Source organism: Aspergillus foveolatus, assembly GCF_047715535.1.
Source record: "Aspergillus foveolatus strain CBS 279.81 unplaced genomic scaffold BDW70scaffold_2, whole genome shotgun sequence".
Classification (NCBI taxonomy): domain Eukaryota; kingdom Fungi; phylum Ascomycota; class Eurotiomycetes; order Eurotiales; family Aspergillaceae; genus Aspergillus; species Aspergillus foveolatus.
This window is the reverse complement of record NW_027396066.1, coordinates 224,302-241,873: the sequence shown is the minus strand read 5'-3', so window position 1 is coordinate 241,873 and position 17,572 is coordinate 224,302. Positions and strand designations below refer to the sequence as shown.

Below are 17,572 nucleotides of genomic sequence, written 5' to 3'. Positions count from 1 at the left end.
GGCAACTCGTCGTTGAAGACCGGCCCTCTGTTGTTAACGAGGTCCCTGCCGATCTACACGATGAGAATTTTACGTACGTCAAACACGACTTCTTTACTCCGCAGCCGGTCCAGGGGGCTAGAGTGTACAGTTTCAAGACCGTACTGCATAACTGGGCGGATGAGAAGGCGTTAGTGATTCTGAAGCATACGGCGGCCAGCTTCACGCCGGGCTACTCAAAGCTGTGGATTTTGGATCGTGTTGTGCCGGAGACTGGCACTGATAAGATTACTGCTTGGCAAGATATGATCATGATGGCGACTCTGGGGGCGCTGGAGAGGACGAAGGACCAGTGGACCCAGTTGTTGGCGAAGGCGGGGCTGAAGATCACCAGCATCCAGACGATGCCTGACCACTTCGGGTTGATCGAGGCTGTTCTGGAGTAGATTGGCCTCATGTTGATCCTCCGCTCGATTGAGTTGCTAGATCTCGGGTTGGTATTGTGCTGTTGCTGCTAAATAATGTTATGCCTGGAATGATAAATATAGTTGGATCTACTGTTCTCACTATCCTCACTAGATGCTCGCTTGCTTTATACACTCGAATTACCCGGGATTACTCGCTGCCACAGACAGAGATGTGTAGCTACTCCCGGATGAACAAACTTGCAACCCCCATCCCCGTACTAGCACACATACTCACCAACCCAACCTCCTTATCCGACCTCGCCAACTCTGCCAACAACGTAGCCGTCTGTCTGGCCCCAGTCGCACCGATCGGGTGGCCCAGCGCAATCGCTCCTCCGTTCGGATTTACCTTGGCCATATCAATGCCCAACTCCCTGATACAATGGATACTCTGGCTTGCAAACGCCTCGTTCAGCTCGAAAATATCCACATCGCTCTGCGAGACCCCGCTGTGCTTGTACAGCCTCTTGATAGCGTCGATGGGCCCGACGCCCATCTCGTCAGGGGCACAGCCAGCCACTTGGGTTCCGGCGAAACGGGCAATAGGCCTTAGACCGTGGGATTCAGCCCAGGAGCGGCTGGCAAGAATCGTTATGGAAGCGCCGTCGGAAATTTGGGAGCTGAATACTACGTATTAGCATAGAACGGTAGTCTGGGCAGGAAGACATACGAATTCCCGGCGGTAGAAGCACCCCCTTCCAGAACCGGCTTCAACGCCGCCAACTTCTCAACAGTCACCCCCTGCCTAACCCCATCATCCCTATCGACAACCTCGAACGTCTCGTTCTCCGTCTCCGAACTAACCCTCCTTGCCCTAACCGGCACAATCTCGCTAAACCTACCTTCCTCCTGCGCAACCACAGCCTTCCTCTGGCTCTCTGCCGCAAACTGATCCTGCTCCGTCCTACCGACCCCGTACCTCTTTGCAACATTCTCACTCGTCACCAGCATTGGCAAAAGGCAATCGGTCGCATCTTTCACCCCACATTCTTTCAACAAGGGACTCACGTCTCTCGGGATGCCCCGAGCCGGATTATAATTCCTGCTCATGCTCTCCACGCCCCCGGCAATTCCGACCTCGATCTGCCCGACTGCGATCGCGTGCGCGATATGCGTAATAGCTTGCAGACTACTACTGCACTGCCGATTGACAGTGTGGAATGTAGTCTTTGTAGGATTAAAGCCCGCGGCATTGAGTGCGGTTCGACCCGTCTTGGCGAAGCCGAGTTCTGCAAGGACGTTGCCGATGAGCACGTCATTGACGCTGTCTGGGGATATATTGGCGCGCTGAAGTGAGGCTTGAAGGATTGGGATTAGGAGGTCCTCTGGGTGCGAGTCACGGAAACCGCCCTTGAAGGCGCGGGTTATAGGGGACCGGACGGCGGAGAGGAGGACGATGTCGTTTGGGGTCTTTTTTAAGGCAGAGCGAAACATGATTGTTGTAATATGAAATAATCTATGAGCTTCCGGTATCTGGCTATAGTTTGACAGAAAATACAGAAAATAAGAATAGCTGCTGATGGTTGTAAAATGAATGCGTTACTGACGAGAATCTGGTGCGGAGTAGATGCGCAGGTGTGGGGTCACGCTGCCCCATTTTCCTCTATTTACTGTGGAGAGATTTACATAGTATAGGAATTATTCCTCCCCACCATTACTTTGCGGTCCATTGTAAGTATTAGCGCCTTTCCTGGTGACTCCAATTGACCAACTACGTGGCGGCATTTACCAAAAAAGTGTATACATTGATACTCTGAAATTTGCCTACGAAAGGAGCAAAATCTTTTTAATTGGGGTAATATCGAAAACTTGCTTTGATTCCTAGTTAATAAAGGTGCGGAGAGATTCAATATCAAATATTAGTTCTTTAAAATGAGATAAAAACCATTTTCTTATAGTGCTGGTGAGTTGAATAGGCTGTGGTACCTGAGGTGAGCGTGACCACGTCATCGAGCTCACCGCAATCAACAATAACACAGCCCGCTATTGACAGTACTTAACGGTCTTCAAGCTTCTACAATAATAGAGTATCATCCATCATGACTTCAACACCACAAGCCAACTTATCCAAATACCTACCGCCAGACTACCTGGAGCGTGTCTACGCAGGCGTCCTGGGAAAACTGGTGGGAGTTTACATGGGACGCCCTTTTGAAGGATGGACCCATCAACGCATCCTCGCTGAGCTAGGCCACATCCGCTATTATGTGCACGACAAGTTCAACGAGCCGCTCGTCGTCGTAGACGATGATATTTCGGGCACCTTCCAGTTCATTCGGGCTCTCGAAGAGCATGGCGTCTCCGATGAAATCACCTCTGAAGATATTGGTCGGACGTGGCTAAATACCGTCATCGAGGATCGGGCCATCTTCTGGTGGGGAGGACGGGGCGTGTCCACAGAACATACGGCGTTCTTGAACCTCAAGAGCGGGATACGCGCGCCGTCAAGCGGCTCCTGCCAGACAAATGGGAAAACCGTTTCTGAGCAGATTGGCGCACAGATTTTCATCGACGGGTGGGGTATTGTCTCTCCAGGAAATCCATTGCAGGCGGCCAAGCTTGCGCATGCTGCGGGCTCTGTGAGTCACGACGGCGAATCGGTCTACGCCGCCCAACTGTGGGCTGCGATGGAGGCTGAAGCCTTTGTATCGAGAGACGTTGATCATCTTTTAGATACGGGGTTGTCTGTTATTCCGCGGGACTCTCTAGTAACCCATGTTGTCGGTATGGTACGCGAATGGGCTAAAGATGACGGGGACTGGCTCAAGACAAGGAAACGGATCGAGGACTCGTATGGATATGACAAGTTCCATGGTGTTTGCCATGTTATCCCCAATCATGCAATCATGATAATGACCGTAATTTACGCGGGCCATGACTTTGACGAAGCGATGCATATCATCAATACGTGCGGGTGGGATACAGACTGTAACTCGGGCAATGTAGGCTGTCTGGTGGCTATCATGCTCGGCCTGACTTGCTTTGAGGGGAAGCATGACTGGAGAGAACCTCTGGTTGATCGGGTATTACTGTCCACGGCCGAGGTAGGCTATTCTATCAACAATGCGGCCAGGATCGCCATCGATATTGCGAACATGGGTCGGCAGCTTGCTGAACATAGTCGTCTTCCTCCGCCCAAGGAGGGCGCCCAATTTCACTTTGGACTGCCGGGAAGTGTCCAGGGCTTTCAGGTCGTTAGCCAACCTACTCCAGATAACCGCGGCAGTGTCACCGTACGACAAGACGTTGATGTGGAGGGAAACCCTAGTCTGGCAATCCACCTCGATTCCATGAAAAATTCAATCGAAGTGTCTACGCCTGTCTTTGGGTCACTGGAGGAGTTGACGAAGTCGCTGTATTCCTTCTCGGCCTCGCCACTCCTTTACCCTGGTCAAACCATTTCCGCCAAGTTTCTGAGCGACGTTGAACCCGGCTCGTCAGCGAAAGTGGGATTACGAGTGCAAGCATATGGCGAAGATGACAGCATCAAGATTCTTGATGGGCCGTCCATCAGCGCCCGCTCTGGGAGTCTGCAGTCTTTGTCATGGACGGTCCCAGACGAAACGGACGGCCGGCCACTCCAGAGAGTCGGTCTATGCATCCAATCTACTGGACCTGGTTCTGTCAACGGCACCATCTGGCTGGACAGCCTGCGATGGGATGGAAGTCCGCGCCTGGTCTTACGCCGCCCCTCCACTCAGCCCGGCCAAGCGTGGCACCTCTCGTGGATTAACAATATGAGCAAGATTCACCCTGATATATCGTCTCACTCTTTAGTCCTGTCGCAATCCCACGGCGAGGGAATTGCCGTGTACGGCGCAAGAGACTGGACCAATTATCGAATCTTGGTCCCAAAGCTAAAGGTCAGCATGGGCGCACCTGTCGGCGTGGCTGTCCGTGTGCAAGGGTTGAACCGCTACTATGCATTGCTCCTCATCGAGGGGCGTCGTGTGGCCTTGGTAAAGGCGAAGGACGAGCAGAGGATAACACTTGCTTCGGTGTCCTTTGACTGGAGAGTGGACGGCGAATATGACTTTGCGCTTGAGGCTGACGGAACAAGCATCTGCGGGAAAGTTCAGGGTATAGAAATCAACGCTTCTGATGACCAGTATTCGGAGGGTGGCATTGGACTGGTCGTTACTGAAGGTGCTATTTGCGTGGATTCGATTGAGATCTCGCCCTTGGGAAACTAGTAAGGAATTAAGCAGTTCAAAATCCAGCGAGTATGGAATGAGTGATATATATACACGATGATTGTAACATATTCAAGCACAGGCGTGCGGAGAATGAAGCTATCCAAGTGCCCCACGTAGGTAACCAAAACACCTCCAGTGGGGCCCCGGAATCCGTCCGAGTGTCCTCTGGCGTATTTCTTGAGAACCTCAAACATCTCAACCTCGCTTCATCAATCAACCCATCATGGCCCTCCTCAAACAGCTCTCCCGCATCCCTCGAAAACCACTTCGCATTGCGCCAATCACCATAGGCAAGCGCAGCGTCGGCTCTGTCAGCGCAATCGACTCGAGCATATTCCGCACCCTATTCGGCACAGAAGAAATTCGGAAGGTCCTTCATCCGCCCCAACAACCTCCATACAAGTTCTAAGAGAAACAGGTCTTTGACGATGAATCTTACATAGCGCGCTGCGTCGAAGCCGAAGCGGCCCTCGCACGCGCACAATCGAAATGCAATGTAATCCCCTCGCACATTGGCTCGTTGGTCACAGACAAAGCTCTCTCATCGTCTCTGGATATGGATCGATTGCGCAAGGAGACAGAGATAGTCGGGTATCCGATCCTCCCACTTGTGCGGCAGCTCTCTGCCATGTGCGGCGAGGACGCTGGGAAGTACGTGCATTGGGGCGCGACGACGCAGGACATCATGGATCTTGCGTCGGTGCTGCAAATGAAACAGGGGCTGGGCATTGTGGAGAAGCTACTAGACGACGTTATTGCGGTTCTGCGCGGCCTGTCTGTGAAATACAGAGATGCACCGATGGCCGGACGCACACATCTCCAGCACGCGCTGCCCGTGACCTTCGGATATAAGTGCGCAGTGTGGCTATCGGGTTTCCAGCGACATGCGCAGCGCCTCAAGCAATTGCGCGAACGTACATTACTTGTGCAGTTTGGCGGCGCAGCAGGATCCCTTGCGTCGCTGGGTTCTGGGGATGACGGCTTGCGTGTCCGCAAAGCACTCGCCGACGAACTAGGTCTTACGAACCCGCCGATTACTTGGCATGTTGCGCGCGACGGCGTAGCGGAAATAACCAACTTCCTTGCACTCCTCGGCGGGTCAATGGGCAAGCTCGCGCTGGACATCATCATCATGTCCTCGAACGAGCTCGGCGAAGTGTCTGAACCTTTCGTGCCCCATCGCGGAGCGTCCAGCACAATGCCTCAGAAACGCAACCCGATTTCGTCGGAAGTCATACTCGCCGCATCAAAACGGCTCCGCTCGAACGCCTCTCTCGTTCTCGACGGCATGGTTGCGGACTTTGAGCGCGCCAGTGGGCCGTGGCATCTTGAGTGGATTGCTATCCCCGAGAGTTTTGTCCTTGCTGTGGGGGCTTTGGAGCAAACAAAATTCGCTCTGGGCGGGCTGGTTGTGCATGAGCAGGCCATGCTGAAGAACCTACACTCTACGAAGGGGCTGATTGTGGCTGAGGCTGTTATGATGGGGCTCGCCCCGTTTGTGGGGAGGCAGAGGGCCCATGATATTGTGTACGAGGCGTGCCAAGGGACAATCGAGAGTGGAGGGAGTCTCGAGGAGGAGTTGCTAAAGAATCAGGAGGTCTTGGAGAAGATGGGGAAGGACAGAATTAGTGAGTTGTGCGATCCAGTGAATTATCTGGGGGCTTGTGGGAGGATGGTGGATGATGTTTTGGCTGTCGACTAGCTCACTATGGTGTCGGTAGTACACCGCATCAAGAGCTGAGCCTATTGGTCCAGTTGTATCTAGAACTATGAACGTCCCACAATGATTCTGGTCAGTAGAGTCCTTGACGATAAGAATCCAATATCTTGCACAGAATAGCACAGAATAGCTCTCCACATCAGCCCCGCAGGTTCCAGGTTCAGGGGAGCTTTACCTCATGAGATCAATCCACGTAGCAGAAGATTCCATGGACTGTCTCCGCTATCCGCCTGTCCAGTGCGGCTGAATGCCATATAGATTGAAGCTCTTATGGGCACCATCCAATGGAGAAGCCATGCTCCACATCCAAATTAGCATTAGAGCGCGGAGAATGAGGGAGGCGAATATAAAATTGGGCTTGTAGAGACGCCAGCATCTTACCAGACCTGTAACGGGCTCTTATCTCTATCTTATATCTACTTCCATACACTGAGCCAGGAACACTCTTACATAACACTCCAGCCACGTTAACCTCCCTCAGTCTGAACTGAACCTCAACCTCAACTTCCATTCCAACAGTCAGATCCAGTTCCAACTCTACTCCATCTACATCCCACCTTCGAAATGTCAACCTCAAGCGAACCCCCTCTCATCCCCCGACACCCCATCTCTGACTTGCGCAAAGTCTTCCACTACACCGACACCATGACCCGCAGTCCAACCCGGCCAAACGACCCCTACAGCTACGCACCCGGCTTTGGCAACCGGCACCAATCTGAAGTGATTCCCGGCACGCTCCCAGCAGGACAGAATAACCCGCAGGGGCCGCGGTTCGGGCTCTATACGGAGGGGATCACGTACTCGGCGTTCACGGCGCCGAGGAGAGAGAACTATAGCACTTATATGTACCGTGTTAGGCCGGCCGCCGCGCATGGTGAGCCCTCCCTCTTCGATTTCCTGCTTGTTTGGAGCTAATTGAGCGCTGATGGCGTGGTACAGATGGGTACAAAACGGATATTGAGCATAAATCCCACATCGAAAACAGCCTTCTCACCTTGAACCAGCGGCTATGCACGCTCCCTTCTCAAGGCGAATGGGCGCCGTTCCCTCTGCCCGATGTTACCAAAGAAGGGAAAATTGACTTCGTCGACGGCATGCATACGCTCGGTGGAAGCGGCGACCCGAACTTGCGCGAAGGGGTAGCGCTCTATGTCTTCATGATCAACGCGGATATGGACCATAGAGCTTTCTGCAATACGGACGGGGACTTCCTAATTGTACCTCAGTTGGGAAGTTTGGATATCCAGACGGAGCTGGGAATGTTGTTTGTTCAGCCCGGCGAGATTTGTGTTGTGCCGCGGGGGGTGCGGTTTACTGTACGGCTGGGGAAAGAGGACCCCAAGTCTGACCGGAGCGGATGCTCTGGGGCGGATACCGGTGAAGCCGGCAAGGGTAGGGGATACATCGTTGAGGTCTGGGGCTCGCGGTGGGATCTACCTGATCTGGGGCCGATAGGTGGGCATGGCCTCGCGAACCCAAGAGACTTCTTGCACCCCGTTGCACATATCGACGATCTGGACGCTCTGCATGAGAACTGGACGATCGTCAACAAGGCGAATGGCACCTTGAATGCCATTATCCAAGATCACAGCCCGTTCGACGTCGTTGCGTGGCACGGGAATGTCGTTCCTTACAAGGTATCCTCCCTTTTCCCTCACTTTCATCGGCCTTGAGTAAGAAGCTAACGGTATCGTGATGGGGATAGTACGATTTGACAAAATTCGCTTCCCAGAACGCCACGTCTATCGACCACACCGACCCCTCGATAAACATCGTCTTGACGGCCCGCTCTCACGACCCTAATACTCCTTTAGCCGACTTCCTCTGGTTCGGACCGCGGTGGGACGTTGCTTCGAACACCTTTCGACTCCCATACTTCCACCGCAATTCTGCAACCGAGTTTCTGGCGTCTATATACGGGAGTGGCCTCGGTCGTTCGGACGAGTTCCAGCCTGGCGGCGGGAGCGTAGAGGTATCTCATACGCCGCATGGGAACTTCAGTAAGGAGTATGTCTGGGAGAATCGGGTGCAGTTCAATGAGCCGAGGAGGATCCTGGAGAACCAAATGACCATCATGGTGGAAAGTAGCAGAAACTTCCTCTTTACGGAGTATGCAGTGTCTGAGTGTGGGGTGTTTAAGAGCCAGGGCACGGATCCGAGGGTCTGGGACACCCTGCCTGACAGATTCTCCGCATATCCGGGAATTAAAGGGATTTTGGAAGCGGTTAAAAAATACAAGAAGGAGAGGAAGGAGAGCCTGGACGTGTATTACGATGATGAGCGGTTGGCGGAGTTGGTGAAATGAAGAGGCAGTGAAGCCGTACTGGAGGGTGTGGTTGTGCACAGATTAGTAGCTAAGTCTACACCCTACCAGTGGGAGAGCTGCAAGTCATTCCTGCCCTGCGTGAAGAGGATGCGCTGGGTTAACTATAATCATTCATATTTCAGAAATCAATATATCGACAACAATAATATAAGGACAACAAAATGCACAGAATTAGTCAATTCTGGGATTTAGATGTACAGTCATTAGCCTATTTTCGCAATGTTCGTTTTATTTATTGTATTTTTTATTTTGTTGTTGTTGTTGTTGTTGTTGTTGATAATGCTGGGTTAGATCCCTCCCATGTCCTCTTTTAAACCATATTATATCTCAAGCTAGGTGAAGACGCGCAGTACGTCAAATAGACCCTTGTTTATACCATAATATCAGGACAAGTGATGCTTTCTCTCCGAAACTGACTATGCAAGACCTCCTGTATAGGTAGGATGTCACCTGATATAAATTCAGAAGTGATGCAGACACGGTTGACAGTGGCCTCCGGCTGAGCTAGTATTGCTCATTCCTTGCTCACTATAGGACAACAAGAATAAGAAGATGGACAGTAAATATGAGTGCAGAATGTGAAAGGCCCAGACTACGACTCCATAGATCTCTGCTGAAGGTCGGGAGTTGGCGAGACGCGAACTGCCGGGGCTCCACTTGCCGAGCACCAAAATACGTGCCTCCCCAGCATGATCCGCCTTGCTGGGCCCTTATCTTCAATTTGAATGGCTGGCTTTCCAGGATCTGCTGCATTTTTCCGTTTTGGTGCTCTTATTAATGATTGGCAAGCTGGACTATGTATTGTTGAGGGACAGAGAAGGTCCCTGTCTTTGTGTGACGAATACGGATACTCGGATAACGCGGATTATTGCAGGATCATAGAAAACCACGCTGCTCTGTATTTTTTACAGATTTGTCTTATTCTGCTACCGGGCAACAATTATTAAATCCTTATAACCCCCGGTTTGATTTGCTCGACTGAAACCCGCAAGTTCTCCCCGGATACGGTACGATACCCCGGACCCTCAGCTAAGCTCTTAGTTTCCCCGGTACTTTACCGGCTCGGTACGAATTAATTACGCTGGCCGGGCATTCCCCTCACCAGCTGCCGGCTCTCCTGCTATTCGACTTCACCGTTGACAACAATCGAGTTCTGGCACTCGTCAATATCTCGAGACTTGCAGTCGCCAAATGACCCCCGATTACGTGCGCTACGACATGCATCCAGGTTCCTAAGTGAAACCATATTATTGTCCTCGTCCTGCACGTCATCATGGTCATCAGAAAGTGCAACATCTGTGACCGTCGGTTCAAGAAGACGGAGCATTTCAAGCGCCATGAACGATCACGTCAGTGCAGTGATCCTGCTGAGAAGACTCTTTACTGACATGCTTTAGACACCAAGGAAAAGCCTTACGAGTGTAGCGTCTGCCATAAGCGATTTTCCCGCAGGTGAGTTACTCCGACCTGCACCAACTGCGACGCTGATCGCTATCCCAACAGCGATGTGTTGAGCCGCCACGCCAAAGGACATAATGCGAATGGAACAGCTGCGAACGCGACTCCGGCGCAGAACAAGCCGCGCGCTCCGTCGACCGCCCAGCCTCCAACTCCTCAGCAACCGCCCGCTCAGACCGATCCTGCCCGCTTCCTGTCAATGGACGGCGATGCTCATCCGTCGCACAATCTCCCTGTCGCGCCGCGCGATATCTCGCTTTCCAATCCTGCCCACCTTCAGTCTTCGTCGCTGAACTTTCTCGCGGACATCTCCGCCCACCATGGCCGGGCCGAACCGGATGTCGGGTCCATGATGGTCGAAGAACAGCAGACGTATTTCGGCTGGAACGAAATGCCCGCTCCTCCTCCGCCGCCTCAGCCTGTCGCTGCACCGCCGCCCGATCAGCAGACTTACCGAACGCCGATGTTTGATGCTATGCCGAACGATATGCTACAGTTTTGGTTGGAGCCGCGCGGGGACACGGCCTCACATCATGGGTCACTTGATATGTTGGGCGAACCCAGTTTCAGCCTTATGGGAGATAATGTGGCAATCACGCCGGAACAGCAAGCTCGGCCGTCGAACGACGATCTAAGCAGCAAACATACTGGAGATATCCCCAATGAGCGGTTCGCAAGGGTCCAAAGGTACTGGGTGGCCCCGTCAAATATCGCCGGGAGACTCATGAACAATCTTTGGCGGGACATTGCTGCCAGCGACGTTGATAACATTTTCTCTCTCCATCCCTCGCATTCTTTCAATAGCCCGTCTGGACTGCTTCCCGGATCTCGATATGGCCTGGACGAGGAATGCCGTCAGCAGTTGCAAGCGGTTTTCGGAAACCTCAGACACAACAATCAACTACACTCCCCGAATAGTGCGGTATCGCCTACGTCCAGTTCGACTTTTGGAGGCCGTCCAAGTTTTCCTCCAGCTGAAATACTGGACATGGCGCTTGACTTATACTTTCGCAATTTCCACCCTCTTATCCCTTTTGTTCATGTTTCGACTTTTTCGGCGAAGAATACTCGTCTCCCAGTGCTATATGTCATGTGTCTCATTGGGATGATCATGTTAGGGACTAAAGGAACAACTACTTTTGTCGCCAAGAACTTTTCCGTGAGTCTATCGCCGTGGCTTTGTATTCTATCACTGACTCTGCAGTTTGTCCTGGAACGGATCACTGCCGACCTCGCGAAATGCGCGGTGGGTGTTGAGAAAACCTTGGACACTATGAACACCTTCGCGGCTGCATTCCTCTTTCTCAACTTGGCGGCGATGACGGGGGTAAGCCGAAACTTGCTATAGGGTGACATCTGGCTAACAGCAGCAGGAAAAAGAACATCTTGAGAAATCGCAGATGCTTTACGTCAACCTCATGTCGGTATGTTAATCACCGTGCTGACTCTTCAAGGTTAACAGTCAAAGATCGCACAACGGCATGGTCTGTTTGCAGCTACTGAAGGACAAGTACTCGATATCACCCTCTTCGAAGCGGTGCCTGATATTGATATCAGGTGGAAAACTTGGAGCAAAGTTGAATCCGTCAAGCGGTATGTCGACTGATCATTTATTCTACCGAAGACTGACCAATCAGGTTGATTACTGGGCTTCTCTTATTGGATTCCTGGTACTCCTCTTTCCTATCGACAAGTCCCATTATTGTTCCCGACTCCATCCAACTGATTCTACCCTGCAATGAAGGTCTCTTCCGGGCCAACGGCTCCATGCGATGGATCCAATTGGTCCGCAGCGGCAAACGTCTACTAATGCCAACAGTCATGGCACCTTCGGAGAACGTCACCGTGCCCGTGTTGGAGAACCCTGTCGACGATTTTTGTATTCACGGCATTCTAGCAATGGTCCAGCTCCGCTTATCAGAAGCTTATCACCGCCTTCTTTCGAATAGGGCAAGCTATCCTTTTGCACCTTGCCATACGTATGCCATGGATGGACGCGCCAGATGTTTACCCTCCCTCCAACTGCAAATTGCAGACAAATACGGCGAGGTTCTCGAACGGCTCAACCCTAACGCCGCCGTCATGTGGCACAACATATGCATGACCTTAACGGCGGATACTCAAATCTTCGACCTAGCTGCCGGCCGCGCAGGACCAGGACCCGCCAAGAAAGCCCTAGATGACATTGCAACTTGGTCACAGACACCAGCTGCCAGACGAGCATGCCTTCACGCCGCACACATCTACAAGGCGATGACCAACCGCAAAGCATCAGATCACACAATGTTCCACTCGGTTTTCTCTCTGTTTTCAGCAGCCCTCGTCCTTGGCCTCTACATCTTCATGGTACCGAACCCCAGTGAGCTACAAGTCGGCGGAACATCAATTGAGCTCCTTGATGATATCGACTGGGAGCGTGTCGGGACAGAGGGATTCACCAGTTTTATGGAACCACGCGGGACTCAGACATTCACGCCGTCGGATGATCCGGCAGTGAACTTCATTCGGAATGGAGGCACTGTTTATTTCCGTGGTGTACCCTTTCAAGGTGGGTATCAGTCTGCAAGACGTATCCTGCTGGATTATGCAGGCCTCCTGAAGGATGCGGGGAAGTGGAGCGTACGCAAGTTTTCGTATGTTCTGCATATCATGAGTGATGTTCTTATGGAGGTTGAGTAGTGTGGGACGTCCCTTCTTTGAGCACCCTCATGTCGGATCGTGATGCTGGACATTGCGACCAACGGCACAGTAGCGTGCCACACTGTGGTTTCCATGCCACGAGCAGAGGTGCTGGTGCTGAATCAAATGACTGCGTCCAGCGGGCTGGACCGTCGCAATACCGTTTCTAATGACTCCTTAACGGCCACCCATGTATGACTATACTATATATGATACCATTCAAAAATGCTACATCACCTGCTATCACTATCTTGACCTCCTCGCAGATATATGCCGCTATGTCACCACAACCTATCGTCAAAAGACTATTTCCATTATCTATCTGTCGGTATCCCAACTTGGCACGATCTTGGGTCTCGGATTGACTTGCGGAAGTACGGGCTTCATCCTCACCATCTACTTGTATCTTGGACGGGTAAGCGCTAAGTTCATATAAGACCGTGGTCTTCACACAGAACAGTGCTCAATGCAGTAAGGCTTACACCATACCAAAAAAAAAGATCATGCTTAGTCTATATAGGTATCTTCCTACTCAAAAATATCTAGCTACTTATAAAGAATACCCTCCACCATCTCCCCAATCGCTAAAGAACTCGTCAACCCAGGACTCTCGATGCCCAATAGATTCACAAACCCCGGGAACCCCTCCTCCTCCTGGATAACAAAATCCTGGAACCCCTTGCCCGTATTCACCGAGCCCCCTTTCGACAACTTTGGGCGTATCCCGCAATAGCTGACAGTTAGGGCAGCCGGATCAACATTCGGCAAATAAGCCTGGATCTCAGGGATAGCAAGCTCCATGCGTGCAGGGGATGGTTTAAGATCATTGGGGTCGTCTACCCATTCCACATCAGGCCCGAACCGGATTTGGTGGCCCATGTCGAGCGTTAAGTGTGTGCCCAGCCCACCAGTTCCTGGGAGCGTGGCGGGGTAGACGAGCACGGAGGGGGCCCGGGTTGGAAAGGAGGCCGAGTAAGAAAAATACGTGCCCTTCGCGTAGTATGGTGTTCTGTGGCGCTCGGGTGGGAGAAGCATATTATTGATGTTGCAGGCGTAGTTACCCGCGCTGTTGATGACCGTCTCGGCGACGATAGACGTCGTTTCGCTCTCTGCCCCTGATCCCGAGCGTGCAGTAATTCTATACCCGCCTCTTCCCCCATCCAGTGGTTCAATGCCTATAACTTCAGTAAGGAACGCACAGTCGCCGCCCTTATCCTCAAAGTCGCCCTGCAAATACGTCATGAGCGCATGACTATCCACTATTCCCGTGGACGTACTCTCCAGGATTCCCGCGCGCCCCCGCACCTCGGGTTCTCGCTCTCGAGCCTCATTTTGCGAGATTAGCCGTGTTGGGACGCCGAGTTGTTTCGCGAGCTCGTGGACCTTCATTGTTACGTCCCATTGCTCTTCGTTCTGCGCGACGACCCATTTCTTCGTGTTGCGGTATGGGATGCCCTGCTCCGCACAAAGAGAATACAGGAGTTGCTTGCCGCGGATGCAGAGGGACGCCTTTAGCGTGTCTTTCCCATAGTAGAGGCCGGCGTGAATTACCTGGGTGATGATACTTCAGTACTGCATGAAATTCACAAAAAAAAAAAAAAAAAGAAAGGAAATCGGTGGGCGGATATGGGTGGAGCCGATCGCATCGTGAGTCGTAATCAATCAGGAATCAGGATCAGGTGTTCGTGATAGAATGGTAAGATAGATACCTCTGAATTGCGGCTACTTGTCTCTGTCCCCGGCGCATCGTGGCGCTCAAGAAGAATGGTGGTTGTATTTGGGCGCGACGCTAACTGACGCGCAACTGCGAGACCGACGACACCACCGCCAATCACCTACATAGTAGTGACAGGTTAATCGGCTATGAAGAGCTATGATATGTAGGAGGGTCGAGGCTTACTGCGTGAGTGACATCTGCGGAGGAGGCACGTGTGGAGGAAAACTGGCGGCGGAAGGGGTTACTACGCCGAAAGAAAAGGCTGGCTCGAGAAGTCATTGGAAGTGGTAAGGATTTTGAATGCTGGCAATTAAGAAGTCGGATGGCGTGATAATTTCTAATTTGTATTTTGTGTGAAATGACGAACATAGGAAGTGTGGTGGTGGTGGTGGTGAGCTTAAGAGTTGGAAGAAAGTGGAGTCGGAATTCATTCCGAGTGTGACCAGCTACTGGTAGCAGCAGCTAAATAGTAATAATAATGGGTATATGCATTATTTACAGCTCGGCTAGTCTATAGTCAAGCATCCAGTATTATACACGTAAGCCATCAGCCGCATTCTAGTATGTCGCGTGTCTATATCCAGATATTTCGAGGTGCTATTCATAGCGCCGATGTGCATTCTCTAGCTACGTCGTCCCACGCTCTTAAGCATCTCCTCAAAGTGCTTTTCCAGTTAGCAACTATCTTGTGGTTCGAAAACAACAGACTCACCTGCTTCTGCTCCGTTGCTAGTTTGCCTTTCGTGTCCTGCATCGAGTTAGTAGATCCCACCGAGTAAAGGACGAGCTACTTACGCTAATTATGGTCAGCACCAAAGAATAATTGTTGTAGAGAAACCGCTCTCTTCGCTTCGCATCCCCACCAATCCGGCTGAGTTTCGCCAATAAACCGTCAAACTCTGACGTTAACCGAGACAGACTATTGGCTACGGGCTCGTCATCGCCTGCTTCACTGCTCAGTACGAGTATGCCATGTAGCAGCTGTCCAAAGCGCTGCGTGAGGAAATGTGGTGCAGATGACTGATTCAAATCGTCACCGCCCGCAAGAGACAGGGCAGATACCGCACTGCGGCTGGTATTGGCGCCTATCCGTTTCAGAGACTCGCAATGGGCATCCATGATTACTTGAAACCGAGGCCACAGATGCATGTTGATTCCGTTGATGTACGAGTCTGCAACAGGGACCTTGCGCCGCTGGAGTTCAAAGGCGGCTTGTTGGTTTAGCCGTACGCACATCAGCACGCCCAGCGAGTCGGTAGTGTTCTCAATCAGCTGTTTGGTCAATCCCTGACCAAGGGTAAAGACTGGAGTGAATACCTCCAGAGCCTTGCGAGATATTTGCTGGAAAGACAAGGTCGAAAACATCTCAGTCATAAATGAATATTCAGCCGAAACATTATCCAGAAGCGCTAGGTTGAAGTTGCGAAACGGAATTTCAATTCCATGAAAGGAAGTATCCTCTTCCGCAAGATAAGACGAGATGGCCATCTGGTTGCCCGTTCGCAAAATGTCAATTCTCCTCCCAAGCGAGAAAGGATCGTGCGCAGCGGCATTGGTCCGACCACCAGGGCCCAGATTGCCTGCAGCATGTTAGTCAAGTTAAACAATGGGAAAGAGTATACAAACCTGATTTTTGGGTGTGGGGATCACCCCCTAGAACTTCGTTGCGGTCACTGGGATAAATTTTGATCTTTGCGAGTGCTTGGTGGTAGCGCGTAAAGTGTGAAAGATAGTACCAGCGCATGGTATTGACGTAGGCCTGGGTGATCTCACTTGCTAGGGTGGAGTGGGCTCGTGACAGGTAACTGTAGAGGTCTTTATATTTGACCAAGCGCTGCTGCTGAATAATTTGAGCATTGATATTCGGCGATCGTAACGCGCGCACTTGCGAGACCAGATAATCCCGAATCCTTTCCACAGCCTAGGCCCATGAGTATGCGCGCCAACACTGATTGGAGGAAACTGACCTTCTTCTTAACGTCCTCCAAAAGAGGCCGAACGTCGTCGATTGCTTTGGTAGAACTAGAGCTCGCAATCTTGGCTTCTATACTTGCTGTCCGAGTTTCAATCTCGTTCAGTGACTTTACCCAATTCTCATCAATAGGTCCTTCCGCAATCATTCTGACGGCGGCTGGGGAGATGCTGATCTCCTCCACGGCGGGCCCAAGTAACTGCTCAACATTCCTCCGATTCTCCAGCATAGCGTTCAATTGAACAGACCGAGACTGTAAACTCTCAATCTCTGCCGAGACTGCCCCGAGTTCATTTCGAAAGTCGCTCAAGTACATTTCCACAGATTTAGATACATCGTCGCATCCGGATATAGCGTTATGCAGATCCTGAAATTTCTCTCTTTCCTCTTCAAACTGCTGAAGCGTCTGGGCACTAATATCGCTTCTCACTGCTCTGTCCGACTCGGGCTTCTGCAAAAATCCCCCTAAGCTCAGGCCACAGAAGTCAATGTCTTCCACCAGCTGGTCTGGTTTTGCTGGACCTGATTTCCGGATGGAATTCTCTGTGTTCGATTCCACATTCTGTTTCTTGATTATCCCATTTAGTACCTCCAATGGGTCGGCGACATTCGGTGGGCGTGTTCCTGTAGCATTCTGTTTTAACGTTGACTCTTCGGGGACCCGGGCTACCGTCGGCAAGGAGGTGGTCGAAGCGCTGGGAGAAACCAAGGCTGACAGAGACGACCCTGGTCTGCTAAGTCCAGGGCGACTGTTCTGACAGTTCGGCGAGAGATGGGAGGATGGTCTCTGGGGAATTGGAGAAAGGCCGCGATCAGGTGTCGAGTGACCGGCGATGCGGTCGAGCCACATGTTGGAGCGCGAAGTATATTAGGAGGATATCATGTTAAGAAGGAATCGAAGATTGCAGCTCGTGAGCAGGCCGAGCGAGAACTGATTGGTCTGCGAGTAATGACTGGAAGCATTCAAGGATGCAATCCAGTATGGCAGCTATAGCTCCAATTGTCCCCAACTCTGAACCCAGATCATCTCAACCTGGAATAGGACAAGTCACGGGCCG

The 17,572-nt window shown here is 51.7% G+C and overlaps 6 protein-coding genes across 6 annotated transcripts; 4 read left to right on the top strand and 2 right to left on the bottom strand.

Moving 5' to 3' along the window:
• Positions 1 to 553: 553 nt before the first annotated feature.
• Positions 554 to 1,880, bottom strand: BDW70DRAFT_167552 (thiolase family protein; the record flags this gene model as incomplete). The annotated part of the gene is made up of 2 exons (XM_073742256.1): positions 554 to 1,066; positions 1,117 to 1,880. 2 exons carry the CDS (start codon positions 1,878 to 1,880, stop codon positions 625 to 627), a joined length of 1,206 nt encoding a protein of 401 aa, XP_073600570.1. The 3' UTR covers positions 554 to 624.
• Positions 1,881 to 2,473: 593 nt separating this feature from the next.
• BDW70DRAFT_126636 (ADP-ribosylglycohydrolase family protein) lies at positions 2,474 to 4,692 on the top strand. Its single transcript, XM_073735121.1, has one exon. It carries the CDS (start codon positions 2,486 to 2,488, stop codon positions 4,637 to 4,639), a length of 2,154 nt encoding a protein of 717 aa, XP_073600569.1. The 5' UTR covers positions 2,474 to 2,485; the 3' UTR covers positions 4,640 to 4,692.
• Positions 4,693 to 4,865: 173 nt separating this feature from the next.
• Positions 4,866 to 6,344, top strand: BDW70DRAFT_167551 (class-II fumarase/aspartase family protein; the record flags this gene model as incomplete). Its single annotated transcript, XM_073742255.1, has 2 exons — positions 4,866 to 5,012; positions 5,061 to 6,344. The coding sequence occupies 2 exons, from the start codon at positions 4,866 to 4,868 to the stop codon at positions 6,342 to 6,344; spliced, it is 1,431 nt and encodes a 476-aa protein (XP_073600568.1).
• Positions 6,345 to 6,926: 582 nt separating this feature from the next.
• Positions 6,927 to 8,667, top strand: BDW70DRAFT_167550 (RmlC-like cupin domain-containing protein; the record flags this gene model as incomplete). The annotated part of the gene is made up of 3 exons (XM_073742254.1): positions 6,927 to 7,236; positions 7,302 to 7,999; positions 8,068 to 8,667. The coding sequence occupies 3 exons, from the start codon at positions 6,927 to 6,929 to the stop codon at positions 8,665 to 8,667; spliced, it is 1,608 nt and encodes a 535-aa protein (XP_073600567.1).
• Positions 8,668 to 9,841: 1,174 nt separating this feature from the next.
• On the top strand, positions 9,842 to 12,980 carry BDW70DRAFT_167548 (FTFMHR domain-containing protein). Its single transcript, XM_073742253.1, has 7 exons — positions 9,842 to 10,037; positions 10,086 to 10,140; positions 10,192 to 11,305; positions 11,351 to 11,473; positions 11,520 to 11,570; positions 11,615 to 11,739; positions 11,784 to 12,980. The coding sequence occupies exons 1-7, from the start codon at positions 9,962 to 9,964 to the stop codon at positions 12,823 to 12,825; spliced, it is 2,586 nt and encodes an 861-aa protein (XP_073600566.1). The 5' UTR covers positions 9,842 to 9,961; the 3' UTR covers positions 12,826 to 12,980.
• Positions 12,981 to 13,371: 391 nt separating this feature from the next.
• Positions 13,372 to 17,364, bottom strand: BDW70DRAFT_146731 (Sac2 family-domain-containing protein; the record flags this gene model as incomplete). The annotated part of the gene is made up of 7 exons (XM_073738617.1): positions 13,372 to 14,376; positions 14,535 to 14,660; positions 14,726 to 14,767; positions 15,255 to 15,290; positions 15,338 to 16,122; positions 16,169 to 16,463; positions 16,510 to 17,364. 7 exons carry the CDS (start codon positions 17,362 to 17,364, stop codon positions 13,372 to 13,374), a joined length of 3,144 nt encoding a protein of 1,047 aa, XP_073600565.1.
• Between the last annotated feature and the right edge of the window lie 208 nt (positions 17,365 to 17,572).

What these genes read in the sequence shown, in the direction of transcription:
- BDW70DRAFT_126636 (XM_073735121.1), top strand. Translation starts at nt 2,486, where the DNA reads ATGACTTCAACACCACAAGCCAACTTATCCAAATACCTACCGCCAGAC.
- BDW70DRAFT_167548 (XM_073742253.1), top strand. Translation starts at nt 9,962, where the DNA reads ATGGTCATCAGAAAGTGCAACATCTGTGACCGTCGGTTCAAGAAGACG. An exon ending in ACTTGGCGGCGATGACGGGG is followed by an intron (nt 11,474 to 11,519) that starts GTAAGCCGAAAC and finishes TAACAGCAGCAG; the next exon opens with GAAAAAGAACATCTTGAGAA. An exon ending in TTTACGTCAACCTCATGTCG is followed by an intron (nt 11,571 to 11,614) that starts GTATGTTAATCA and finishes TAACAGTCAAAG; the next exon opens with ATCGCACAACGGCATGGTCT.